At 59.6% G+C, this 13,420-nt stretch overlaps 4 protein-coding genes across 4 annotated transcripts; 2 read left to right on the top strand and 2 right to left on the bottom strand.

Annotated features, from left to right (window-relative positions):
* Positions 1-2,189: 2,189 nt before the first annotated feature.
* On the bottom strand, positions 2,190-6,477 carry JDV02_006673 (uncharacterized protein). Its single transcript, XM_047988091.1, has one exon. It carries the CDS (start codon positions 6,302-6,304, stop codon positions 3,098-3,100), a length of 3,207 nt encoding a protein of 1,068 aa, XP_047844083.1. The 5' UTR covers positions 6,305-6,477; the 3' UTR covers positions 2,190-3,097.
* Positions 6,478-7,047: 570 nt separating this feature from the next.
* On the top strand, positions 7,048-7,622 carry JDV02_006672 (uncharacterized protein; the record flags this gene model as incomplete). The annotated part of the gene is made up of 3 exons (XM_047988090.1): positions 7,048-7,197; positions 7,260-7,364; positions 7,428-7,622. The coding sequence occupies 3 exons, from the start codon at positions 7,048-7,050 to the stop codon at positions 7,620-7,622; spliced, it is 450 nt and encodes a 149-aa protein (XP_047844082.1).
* A 1,115-nt stretch (positions 7,623-8,737) lies between these two features.
* On the top strand, positions 8,738-11,256 carry JDV02_006671 (uncharacterized protein). Its single transcript, XM_047988089.1, has 4 exons — positions 8,738-9,381; positions 9,466-9,565; positions 9,626-9,638; positions 9,690-11,256. The coding sequence occupies exons 1-4, from the start codon at positions 9,099-9,101 to the stop codon at positions 11,043-11,045; spliced, it is 1,752 nt and encodes a 583-aa protein (XP_047844081.1). The 5' UTR covers positions 8,738-9,098; the 3' UTR covers positions 11,046-11,256.
* On the bottom strand, positions 11,231-12,658 carry JDV02_006670 (uncharacterized protein). The gene has a single exon (XM_047988088.1). The coding sequence runs from the start codon at positions 12,491-12,493 to the stop codon at positions 11,297-11,299; it is 1,197 nt and encodes a 398-aa protein (XP_047844080.1). The 5' UTR covers positions 12,494-12,658; the 3' UTR covers positions 11,231-11,296.
* Between the last annotated feature and the right edge of the window lie 762 nt (positions 12,659-13,420).

Here is a 13,420-nt window from a genome sequence, read left to right as displayed (position 1 = left end):
CTAGGGGGCGTCCCTGGACTGGGACTGGGACTGGGACTGGGACTGGGAAGGGGGAGCTGGAGGAGGGAGTGGGATGGATTGGGATCAGACAGACAGACGGACAAAGAGAGGGGCCGCAGGGCCACATGGCATGCCGTGGGCCCAAGTTCGTTAGCCCTAACGTAGTAACTTGTTACCTAGCACAGCAGCATCTTTTTTACTTGGTACTAAGGTATGAATTTCAAAGTACGTACTAAACTTGGCCATCAGTTGACGACGACGATGATGAGACGAGGACCTCGTTTCCGTCCGCCGCCGCCATCGCCTCCGCCGCGACGCAGGGTTTCGGGGAGCCGCAGCCACCGGCGCACGCACGCGCCTGCCTGGTCGAGGAGGAGACAAGGACGGGGGGGACGGGGGATGGTGGTGCATGCATCATCGCCCCCCCGGGGCCCAGCTTGGAATCCACATCAAAGTTTGGTTCGCCGCTCTCCCGAACAAAATATAGTGCAAGCACCCTCCCCCCCCCCCCATTGTTTGAGAGAGCAAGGTTTCTCCCGTTCGACTTTATCCGGGGGAAACCCCCACCGCACGCGGGCTGCATGCTCATGGTATATACTGTATATGTGTGGTATCCATGGCGATACTATGATAACACGATGGCCATGATGCGTTATCCAACTACTACTAACTTACTCCGTATATCCTAAAACCATATCAACGCCTGCGGATAAACCCCTCGTCCCCTTGGGAATGATGCACGTTTCGCGTCCTCTTCCCTCATAGCCAGCTAGCGGGAAAAGCGAAACGCGGGAAAACCGGACATGTCGTCGTCCCCCCTGTGAGCTGGGCTGGGCTGTCTCTCACTCTCTCTTGCTCCTTCTCCGCGCCTACGTAATTTGTCCGACCACCTGCCTGCTACCTTCTTTTCGGGACTGGGGGTTGATAAGGCGGGAAAGTAGGAAGTGGAAATGGGAGATGGGGATGGTAGCGGCTGTAGCGGTAGTCAAAGCTTGTGCTACTAGTAGTCCGCAGTGTAGCTGCAGACACGGGTTGGCACCGAGCCTTGTCCACTAATGAAGCCGTGTGTATGTGTGCATGTGTGTGTGTGTGTGTGTGTGTGTGTGTACACGTGTGAGCGCGTGCGTGCGGCTGTCGCTCACGATCGGACGAGCTTGGAACTTTCCATACCATGGAAGAAGCAGCATGAACACGCACACACACACACACACCAAGTATAACAAAACCGCGTGTGCCCTCCCGCTAATAATGGATCTTGGTCGGTTCCTGCATCATGTCAGGGCGCGCCAACAAGCCATGTGTCTGCAGCGTGGGGGAGGGGGCGCATCCACGGGCGGCTGCAGCGGCACGATGCGAAAAGGAAAGAAAGAATTCATGATAGATGGGATGACTTGGCCGCATGGCATGGCCGGCCGGTGTGGTTCGAGGGGTCCTGCCGTGCAGATTCTGCATGCGCAGGCCTGTACGTAGCAGCATACGTACAGTACATGCATGCATGCATGATGCGCCGCATGTGTGGTTGTCGATAGTAGATGGACACAGTACTATAGCGATTATTGTTTTGTTTGTATGCCCGGGCGGCATGTGATGCTGCACGAGGGCAGGAACTCTGCACTGCACTGCTGCACCTAGCTGCAGGCACATATACTCTACATATCAACCAACGTCAGTACACACCCACACCCCACGTGTAGCCAAACGCGGGGCAAAGACAACAAGCCCGTCCATCCGTGTTGGTAGAATCGAGAGCTTGTGCAGTCTTGTAAGTGGTGATGATGGTGGTGGTGGTGGTAGTGGTGGTGGTGTGTGTGTCCCGCCTACGGGGGCCCTGACACGTGAAAATCATCATGGCGGTGACGACGATGATGAGCAACCAAACCCCAACCCCCGCCTGCCGAAAAGCTGCAGTCAGGTAAACACACAGCTGTTACTTGCCCAAAGGAGGTGCATACATGTATCTACCAATTTAGTAGGTACCTGGCCAAGAGTTTGGTGTGCATGCCTCCTTCCGTCCTTTCGTCCTTCCATCGATCGCGCGCGCGCGCCGCGGCGGGCGGACCGGCCGGCCATACCAAGATGCGCCCTCCACACCTCTCACTCACACTTCTTTCTTACATCCACACGCGCGCATCCTGCCATCCATCCATCGTGGACTCTAGCCTCGCAGCACACACATCAGACGAACCGCCGCCGCCCGCAGCCAGCAGCAGCAGCACCACCACCACCACCACCACTACGTGCTCCCCGCGTGACACCTGCCATGTGGCCTCCTCCTCCTCCCTCGTCCCGAGATGCAGATACATACCTACATACATACGTACGGAGGTTCTCCGATCCGGACACCTCCCTGCCTCCCCTTCTTCTCCCATCCATCCATCCATCCATCCATCCCTGGTCCCCCGTGTGTTGGTGTCAGTCAGTCGTCTTATCCCAGTCTTCCATCTGGCCTTCTTCTTCTGGGGTACGCAAGCATCCCGCTACCCTTCACCCCCTCCCCCGCGGCGGATCCTGGCCAAGGGACGGAAAGGCAACAACAGCCCTTCCTTCGGTGAAGCCACGGCCGACGGCACGAGGCGGGTGCTGTCTCACGCCCGCGCCCCCTGGGGAGCGATGCCTTGCATGGGTAGAGAAGAGGAGGTTTGATGTAAAGGGGACCGTTTCCACCGGGCCGCGACCATGACGACAGCAGAGCCCCCTGTTCGATGGCTTCAACGAGCAACCAGCGCTCTGCCTGCTTATATTACAATAGCTAAGAGTATAACTGTATGAGTTCGTAACGCTTTGCCATGTCTCCATCCAAGCCGGGTATCTGTGCGTGCCCGCCGGAAGAGCGGGCCTTCCCGGGAGCTCTGTTTCCCGGTCGCGAACAGACGTTTCGTGATACCGTCATGACCCCTGTCCCCTACTCCAGCTTCGTGGTAGTCATACACTCGACGAGCCCGCCGATAGCCCCCCTTGGGGCCCGCCGCAATCTTCTTCTTTTCACCCACATCCGTACACGTCACTCGCTCCGACACTCCCGACAATGCCGCGTCCGACCCGCCCTCCTCCTCCAAGGACGGCTCGCGCCTGACTGACCGATGACCGTACATCTTCATCAATGCGTCACAATCCGCGCCGCCTGCAGCATTAGCCCAAAGATCAGACCCCTCGCCACCTCCTCGATCTGCAGGCAGTCAAACACCCGGCCCAGGGCCTCGCCCGTCGCCGCCTGGCCCATCACCCCCATCAGCGCCGCCGGCACTCCGCTCTGGATAAGCAGCTTGCGCGCCCGGACCGCCAGCTTCTCCCTTTCGTCGGCCGTTAGCTCCGCCGGCCACCCGGCACGCTCCTGATCCGTGGGCATCGTGTTCTCCCGCAGCTTGCGCAGCGATGCCGCGATCCCCGCGTCCGACGTGTTGGCGTCCAATACCGACGTCTGGATCAGCGACTGCACCGTCAGCAGGGACGGGTTGCCAGGCCGCAGCAGGAACGACTTGGCTGCCGTCAGCAGCGTCCGCCGAATGTTCCACGCCGAAGAGAGCGTGTACATCTCGTTGATGACGGCGAATAGCAGCTCCACTGCCACCCGCGTCTCGCCCTCCGACATTTGCGAGTACTGCCTGGCCGCTTTGGTCGCGACGCTCTTTTTGGGCCCGGCCGTTGATGGTGTTGACGTCGCTGGCGCCGCATTCCCTGCGCCTTGCATACTGTGGCGGGGGGCCTGGTGCGTCGTCGCCGCGCCGTCTCCTGCCTTGCCCGGTGACTCCTCGCCATTGACAGATGCCTCGTAATCCGAGGTCATCTCGTCCGGCGGTGGCGGCAGCTTGATAAAGTCGAGGCTGACAGTCGAGGGCGAGCGAAGCGCGGCAAGGCTCGACGCCCGGCTGTGCTCCCTGCTAGGTCGAGCACTGGCAGACGCTGACCCCGACTCCATCCGCTCCGGTCGCCCGACCCTCTCCCCGTCCGCGTCTGCCAGGGATTGGAAGCTCATGTGCCTTTCCATCGGCGGCACCTTGCCGGGCTGCGTCGAGATGACCGAAGACCGTTGACTGTCCAAGCTGGCGCGCTCCGACCGCGCTGGCGATCTTCCGCTGGCCACTGGTGATGGGCCTGAGATGGAGAGGCGGCTGGAGCTTGGCGTTAGGCCCAGGTCCACCGACTGGTTCGTCGACCTCCTATTCAGCCCTGGCAGGTTGCCAAAGACACCGCTCACGTTGCCGACAAACGTCTTGCCGCCCTCCACGGCCCCCTTGGGCGCCGTGGTGAGCACGTCGAGCATGTTCTTGCCTACCGTCTCCCAGCCAAACGACTTCGAGTTGCCATGCGTGTGGCCTTGGGACTTTTCCAAGAACCGCTTCATCCCTTCGCTTTCCGCGAGCGACGCATACCAACATGCGTCTCGCAAGTATCTCTCCAGCTCCCCGCGGAGAGATTCGCGTGTGTGTATCTTCCAGCTCGGTAGCTCTTTGTGCAGCTCGGTGAAAGCCGTGGCGCCAGAGATTTGAGCGATCCGCCGTAGAATCTCGTGCAGGGTTACAAAGTCAGAGTATCTCCGTACAATCATCCACCCAGGGTACGCCGTAGACGACGGTTCTACTTGGATGAGATAGTCCCAGTTCGGTTTGTTCCGAATCTTGCTCGCGTCTCCCGTGGCGTCGTCGTGAAGAGTAAATGTAGCATTGTGCAGCGTCAACGGCGCCTTCTTCGGCGGGTCGTCTTCGGCGCTGTCGCCCTGCGCCTCAGGAACGATTTGATCGAAGCTGGTAAACTGCTGACCACTTGATCGCTGGGGCGACGAGTTATGACTCGAAGAACCCATCGTCGATCGAGGCGTGACGGGCGTGTTTTCCACTTCGTCCTTGGACGATGACCCGTCCGACGATGTACGCCGAGGAGCCTTGCCAAACTGGCCAGAGGTCGGTGACACCTCAGTCACAGTCGCCTCCTTCGTATGCGGTTCCGGCACGCCACCGGCCGGCTCCTTGCTGCGATGCTGCCGTGTTGGGGACTCTTGTGAGACGGACCCTTTTCTCGCCGAGTTGTCGTGTGCAATCATGTTATTCATTCGTTTCATTTCATCCATTGCCACCTCGAGCTTCTCGTCGGCCTTGCTGAGTTTTTTCCTGTGGCCAAGAGATTCTTTCCGGCGATTGCGATCCGTTTCGGCGCTTGGACGCCCGGGCTTCGCGATCCCTACGTTGCCGACGTTTCCATCCATATCCACAAAAACGTTGTTAACAGCATCGCGGCCGGTCTGCATGCCAACATCAATGGCTTGGTTCAGATCCGGCTCTCCGGCTTCGAGCAGATATACGATCCATCCGTTAATCCACTCCGCTTTGCTGCACGTTTGGAGGGTGGTCTCGAGGACCGAGTTGGCCAAAATCTCCCGGAGAAAGACGCGAGCAGGATCACACTTTTGCGAGCCCTCATCCAAAAACCCAAGCAAGTCCTCGGCGACCATCTTGAACTTTGCGGCCTGCTGCCGCTGATTCAGCAAGTTGGCCAGACGAGAATCTGGGTTGGATGCCAAGTAATTATACACAGCGTCTGCCGCTGTCATATTGGTCTCTGGCGGCAAGTCTGCAAAAGCCGCCGCGAGCTCGGACATGAGGACGATGATGATGGACGAGCAGTTGGTGAGAAGGTCCAGGAAGGCGTCGGCGGGCCGTTTTCTCGACATTCGATTCGATATAGCCAGGAGGTATGAGTTGAGAGTCTTTCGACACGCAAGGGGGAAGGCATGGTCCGATGGGACGATAGGGCTGTACCACCACTTGACATAGTCCCGGATCACGGCGTCGACCAGCCCTCCTAGGGTCTCCCGTGTCTCAGGTCGGAAGTCTTCAAACGCCTTGAGCACATCATCGTCGTTGCCCTCATCCCCGGCATCCTTTTCTTGCTGAGGCCTGGCCCGCTGGAGGTCGAGCCAAATTCTGTCTAGTACCTCAGGGCCCTTCTCACCGCGAACGGCGCGCGCAATATCCGGGTTCCTGGCTTCGAGCGAGACGAACGCGACAACGCCGCCGACGGCTCCGATAATCAGGAGGCCCACTCTACCGAGGATGGCGTAGGTGATGCCCGAAAAGGCCACGGCGATGCCGGCGAGGGTCGAGGGTGTCGCGGTCGAGATGAAGCCAAGGGCCTTGGTGGCTAGGTCGCGTGCTTGGGTCGGGCGCGACTCGTCCGCGGACGGGAGGCTCGTTTCATCGTCGCGAGGCTGAGTCGCCGGAGTATTCAGCGTCGTCGCTCGAGGCGAGGTTGGCGACGGGGGCCGACTGCCCTGGAATTGCGCGTCATCATCCGGGTTGGTGGACGCCATTGGCAGCGGTAGTCCGGCGGCGCCTCGACGGCAAAACCTGAAGGCGAGCGTGTCGGTACTTCGTATAAATCGAACGGCATGTCCGGCTGCAGCCTAGACGCTGGGCGGCGGCGATAATTCGGCGCCAGATGGACCTGCAACGAGAGAGCCAGCGATGCTGGAGTTTGCAAAACTGCAGGTGGTGACGCTCCCCGCCAGGTTTGGTTCGACAGCAAATCCCAAGGTACTGGGAACAGCACGTCAGGGGGGGCGGGGCGGATCCGGGCCAGAGAGATCACTAATTTTGGAGCGGCAGTGCCCTGTCAACCCGCCCCCGGTCGACGCCACGACCCCATCAAATGGCCTGCTCATCATCCAACACGAGATTTACGCTGATGAATGGTTCGCAGCTCAGGAGATGTCCCGAGTCAAGAGCTGCCATTCAGAAATGACAGGACAATTGGCAGGTGGGCGCAAGTCCTGAACATGTACCAGTCTTCAGCATGTCAGCCGCCGCTTGATCACACATCAGCGCAAACCTAAGGCGGTGTTCGTTGCACTTGCAGGCCCCAGACGAGTTACAGCGCCATCACGTGAGTTGGCGTCGCAGCTGTTCGCCGGCCGGCACGCTTCAGCCCACTGGTATCCAGCGACGCGTCTCCAGTCGCAGTTGCCATCTACAACGACTCCACTCTGCTGCGTCACGGCTTCTCGCAGCACACAATATCGCAGCCCGCGCAGAAATTCGACCGAGCATCATCAAGATGTCGTCCAAGAAGCGCAGCGCGAGTTTCGTCATCAACTCGGACGATGGCGACGCCGTCGAGGCGCCCAAGGCCAGCAAGAAGAACAAGAATGCCGTGTCGGCCAACGCGCCTGACGGCCGGGACGACGAAGGAAACCCCTTCTGGGAGGTTTGTTTGTTCCGCTGAGAGTCCCTCTGCCATATTTGGCCGCCGTGATTGACGCGCTGCAGCTCTCGAGCAAGCGCCGGGTCGGCATTTCGCAGTTCAAGAACATGTGTCTGGTTAACATCCGCGAATACTACGAAAAAGACAGCAAGATGCTGCCCGGAAAGAAGGTGTGCATTGCTCGAGCGCTCCAACCACACGGAACGAAGAGACAGAACTGACCGCCGTAACAGGGAATCTCCCTCTCGATCGAACAGTACACGGCATTGCTCAAGGCAGCTCCCGCTATCAACGAGGTCTTGCGAACAATGGGCCAAGATGTCGCCGGTCTCGACGGTGCGGTTGTCGCGGATACCGTGAAGCCGAAGAAGGAAAAGTCCAAGAGGTCCAAGGCCAACATCGAGGCGACCAGCGACGAGGAGGACTAGAAATCTCTCCAGCCTGTCAAGAAGACGGCGAAGCGCGCCCGCAAAACCAAGGCCAAGAAGGACCGTTGACGGTTCTGCGGATCACTGCATTTCATGGAGTTTGGGCGTTTGAGCGACTAGCTTAGTGCTGTTGTGTAGCACTTTCGACATGAGCGTACAGAATCCCTAGCTAGTTGAGTTGGGGCGAAGGACATGATAAGACGCGACATAACTGAGTCGGAAGACTGTCACAACGGACATATGGACGGAGCAGGGTGGCATCTTGTGCCAGATTGCAATTGAAACGATTCACATCTCGGTTTAGACTGCGAGCGAGCAGTGACCTGAGTCCTGTTAAGCAATGTCCTGGAAGTTGGGCCGGACTCTTGGCATGGCACGAGACTTCTCGCCCAGGACGCCCTGCAGCGCACATTACGTACGCACCCAGCCGGGTATTGTTTGAGAAGGCGCCGGCAGCACAGGATCGGGCGACAACTTTGCACGAACATAGCTTGGCGGCCAGGATGGCGAAGCTAGGTACTCTTCGACGCGGAGCTGCAGCTGGTCTTTTTGCTTGACGAGGCAGCCGCCGGATGTAGACGTAGCTCCAAGGGCTGGTGTAGTTCGTATCGCTACCTAAACAGAGAGCAGGTTGGCGGTCGCAGAGGGCCGTTTTCAGCGCTGGGCTCACGTCAGCCATTGAAGAGCGGGCACCTCGACGCCCGACCCGACGGCAGCACAGGTACGGGCACGCGTGGCAGGTGTGGATGGGTGGAGACGTTATACGCACGCACTGGAGCTTTTTTTTGGGGACTCGACTCCTGAACCGGCAGCACTGCAGGCACTATGCGGATGGATGGATCGATGAATGGCCAGGGCGACGCGCGCCCCCTAGATTTAGAAGCCTGACAGCCCCCATTGCCCTATTGCACTGCTGATGGGCGACCACTGAGGTGGGCAAGGCACCGCACTGTTCCAAGGTTACTTCCAAGGTTCTGCAGCGACGCGAGGAGGCGCCTGCCAAGTCTCCGCTGGCCCACTGACGTCGGGTCGTCGCAAACGCCCAGCGGACTTTCGGGCTGTAGCATGGGAATACGTAGTGACTTCCATGGTATGCAGGTCTTGGCCGTCCTTCTGCCACCTTTCAGCCGCCATCACCTCGATCGGCAACTTGTCCTCGTCTACTTCTCTTCCTCACACTCGTTCTGGCGTCGTTCAAGACGTCGTACTGTTCTGTTTTTCTTGTCGTCTGGTCTTGTACTCTCCTTCTTTCACCCGGACGCGGCCATCACCGTTGGCTCGCACATTGGTTTGCGCCAGACTCGCCTCATCAGCTTTACGACTTCGTGCCCCTGTTCTACAACCGCAGACCACAGTGATCGGCATACTTCATTTGCCCGTAGCATTCACTTCCACATTGGCTCATAAGCATTTCCATGAATTGGCTCTCAACGACATCCTCTTGGCTTATTCCACAGGTCTCACGGAACAGACATCATGAGGCTCTCGTGGCGCCTGGGTCTGGGCCGAACCGAGTCGGTCCACGATTACATTGGCGTCCTGATCCCTCTTGAAGAGGCGCACCATCACAGTCACTCTGCCCGGATAGGACGCACAGAGTTCGAGCCGCGCCATGATGCCACCGATTGCGAGGACCACGGCAAGGAGGAGGACAGCGAGGCGCACGGCATGCTCATGATGGACGCTGCCGAGTACACAATCGAGGGTCTGCGCCAGGAAATGCGACAGGGCCGCCAGGGTCAATGGACTGAATATGAGAGTAAGTCTTGACTGAGCGGCTGGCTGACTGCGCGCCTCGGCTTGTCGAGATGTGGTTTGGTTGAGCTGCGCTGACGCGCAGCAGTCAAATCGAAACTCATCAACAAGGCTATACAGGATATCGGAATGGGAAAATACAACTGGCAGCTGTTTGTCCTCTGCGGCTTTGGCTGGTTTGCAGACAAGTACGTGTTGTTTTCCCCCCACGCCCCCTGTGTAACCACTTACTGACGGACTTTCTTTAGTCTATGGCTTCAGGTATGAACTGGCTGCTGGACAGCCCAGACTTCTACTGACCGACATGATTAGGGCGTATCTCTCTGTCTTCCATCCCTATCTGCGGAGTTTGGCATCTCGGAAAAGACGGTCCGCTACACAACAAGCGCCCTTTTTGTCGGCCTCTCGGTTGGAAGCTTCATATGGGGCATCGGGTCCGACTTTATCGGCCGTCGCATCGCCTTCAACTCAACGCTTCTAATCACGAGCATCTTTGGCATCGCGGCCGCCTTCGCGCAGAGTTGGGGCGCAGTCTGCTTCTTCTTCGCTGCGCTCGGCTTCGGCGTTGGCGGGAGCCTGCCCGTCGATGGCGCTCTGTTTCTCGAATTCCTGCCGGATGCCTCGAGCGCGCTGCTTACGCTCCTGTCGGTGTGGTGGCCCGTGGGGCAGCTTGCATCGTCGTTGGTGGCGTGGTACTTCATCGCGAACCGGCCTGTCGAGCAGGGGTGGCGGTATTTTATCGTCACTATCGGGGTCGTCACGTTTGCCATGTTTGTGGTGCGCTTCTTCATCTTCCACCTCCTTGAATCGCCCAAGTTCCTCCTCAGCAAGGACCGGCAGGCGGAGGCTGTCGCGGTGGTCCATGGCATCGCCTATCGAAATGGCAAGAAGACGTGGCTCACTTGCGATATCCTCGACGAGGTTGCTAGTGGTGACGGCGTCGAGGGGACGCATGTCGCGCCGCAGCTTCGGACCATCTCGTCGAGCGCTCTCGGAGAGAAGATCAGGGGGATTTCGGGCGATCGCCTCCGGCCGCTCTTTAAGACAAGGACACTCGCAGTCGCCACTACGCTCGTCTGGTTTTGCTGGGCGAGCATCGGCATGGGCTACCCGCTCTTCAACGCCTTCCTGCCACAATACTTTGCCCGCGCCCATGGCGATGCCATGGGGGACCAGCTGCAGTCCGAGACGGCCCCGATCACGGCCGAAACGTACCGCAGCTACGCCATCGCCTCGGTTCTCGGTGTTCCAGGCAGCTTGCTCGCCGCATATCTCGTCGACCATCCCTCCCCCTTTCTCGGTCGACGAGGAACACTTGCCTCTTCCACCCTCCTCTCCGCCATATTCCTCTTCCTCTTCGTTCTTTTGGGCACCACGCCTGCCAGCCAGCTCGCCTTTTCCTGCGTCGAGGCCTTTGCGCAGAATATAATGTACGGTGTCCTCTATGCCTTTACACCCGAGATCTTCCCTGCCCCTGTCCGCGGGGCCGGCACCGGCGTGGCCAGCTTCCTCAACCGCGTGACGGGCCTGATGGCTCCCGTGCTGGCAGCGACGGTCCCGGGCGATGGAGCGACGACGCCCATTTACATATCAGCGGTGCTGATCTTGTCGGCGTTTGTCGCCATGTGTCTCATTCCTATCGAGACGCGAGGCGCGCAGAGGCTATGATGACGGCCGCAAATCGTTTAATGCGCGGAGCATTTGTGAAAGCCTTCACGACCATGTATAACAAGCGGCTGTTTCGGGCACAATCACGGAGTGTAATAAACGCGAGCGAAGCGGCGCGGGCCACTGCCCATGACCCAAGCTTGGCACAGCATATTCCAGGCGTATCCGGTTTCTTTTGAATAGATCTTTTATAAACGCTTATTCTATCCTGCTATGTGCCTTTGCGGGAACTTGTGTAATGGCTCGCATGTCTATCGGTTCCCTCGAGCGCCACTGGGTGCGTCGATACGCCGTTTGCGAAACGACGTGCCCAGGGCATCCCTCACCATGGGGTCCGCGCGGATGGTGTTTTGCACGAGCCACTCGCGCATCTTGCCTTGCAAATTGCCAACCGCCTCCGGGTCGCCCTTGAAAGGCGCAATCTCCATATCCATCAGCCTTCCGGCGTCGGCGTTGAGCTGGCCGGTGACGCCCTCGAGCCGCTGGAGGGCCTGCTGCAGGGCACGCTCGTCATCCTGGGCGGCGCGCTGCCTCTGCTGGGTGTGCTCGACGAGGAGGGGGCCTATCTGGGAGAGCGCAATGTACGTAGTGATGGTGAGCTTGCGGGCGAGCTGGATGAACTGGAAGGGGAGGTACGGCGGGCGGAGGCTGAGGCGGGTGACGACGGCGTTGACGACGGCGAGGAAGCGCGGGAAGGACGGGCGAGTGGCGGCGTGGAGCTCGAAGACGCAGAGGGAGACAAGGATGAGCCAGCGGTAGAACTTGCCGAAGTCCATGTAGCCCAGAAGGCCGAGGACGTAGATGGTAGCGGCGGCGACGGCGTAGTGCGGCAGCACGCCGGAGAGGACGCCGCGGGAGACGAAGTCGCGGACGGTGACGCACTTTTGCCAATCGACAACATCCGGACCGAAGCGCTCGTAGGCGAAGCGGCGGGCGGCGTTGAGGAGGGTGTCGCTAGCGAGCTTGAGATGTATGAAGCGGGCCGTGGTGCTGCCGCCGCCATCGTCGCCGCCGCCGCTGCCCGCCTTGTCGGGGTGGTGCAGGGCGGCGAGGCGGCGGAAGCGCGTCTTGACGTCGCGGTCGGGGGCGCCGGGGGCGAGGCCGAGGTCGGCGTAGAAGTCGGAGGCGGCGCGAAGCTCGTAGTCGGCCTCGTAGATGGTGTAGGCGAGGTAGGCGGCGATGACGAGGATGTGGATGACGCGGCGGTGGGAGGCGTGCCGCGGTGAGCCGGGGGCAGGCTTGGGGTCGCCGGCGCGGATGGTGAGGCCGTAGTAGATGGTCTGGATCCAGGATGTGGCGAGCTGTTTGAGGGAGTCCAAGTTAGTTGGTCCTGTGCGGGCGGGCTTCCTTTGTCGTCGAGGTCGGGGCGACGTGCTGAGCTCGGGAGGGGGGGTTAGACTCACGCCTGGAAGAAAGGACCAGCCTATTATGGACAGGAACTGCGACATGGTGGCCGGGGGCGCGTCGCCGGCATTTGACGACAACGAGGAGGAGGTGAGGGGAAGGGGAGGGAGGAGGTAAGGCGGTAGGTGGATGGAGTGTTGTGTTGGCTGGCGGTGATGCTTTGACGTGCTCAGGCAAAGGACAAGGTGTCGCGCGCCGCGATAAGATATGGATGGGTTAGAGTGGCAATAGTGGGTTCCGCCGTGGTGGTGCCTGGATTTAGGGCCGCCACCGCAGGGCCATTGCGGCAGCGGCGGGCCGCAGGGCGGACGGAGTGTGGAGTCGGCTATTAGCTCAGGGCCTCTATTGTTGCTTGCTTGGGTCGGTCGGAACTTTGAAGCCTCCCGTTCAGATGGCTTCTGGGGCCATGAATGATTATTTATAGGTGAAGAGCTTTGATCGTGAGATACCAACTAGTACCTACAGGGACCTACTGAAGGAACTTGGATGTCGTGATGCTGTATGTCACTCGGAAGTCTCCCCGGCTATCTGAGGCACTGGGGTCTATTAAATTCGAGCAACATTTTGCTCTAGCACGTTATCCTGTTGGCCAGCGAGACCGTCATGTCTGATAGGCACCACTGCAATGCGTACCACGTTTCGACCAGAATACAGACGGGGCGGAAAGGAGTGCCGGCTCCGGCGATCTGCTGGCTGGTGAGCCCTCACACTGACCACTGTGTACGCCGGTACCCGACAGCAGCAGGTTGCTGGAGATGGAACACCACCAATTCTAGGTACAATATACTTCGTAGGTGGTGCCGGCAACTCAGCCCAAGGTGGGCAGAGCCGCAGCTTGTCTGCCAGTCGGGGGCAGCTGGCAGCTTGATGCAGCCCAGCCAGCGCTCACTCATCAAACAATTGTCTGAGCGCCCACCCGCCCGCCGGCTTTCGCTCCGAGACAGGGGAGTGCTGCGAGCTGCCCCGCGCCG

Source organism: Purpureocillium takamizusanense, chromosome 6, assembly GCF_022605165.1.
Source record: "Purpureocillium takamizusanense chromosome 6, complete sequence".
NCBI lineage: Eukaryota > Fungi > Ascomycota > Sordariomycetes > Hypocreales > Ophiocordycipitaceae > Purpureocillium > Purpureocillium takamizusanense.
The sequence above is the reverse complement of the archived record's forward strand: the minus strand, read 5'-3'. Positions and strand labels throughout refer to the sequence as shown.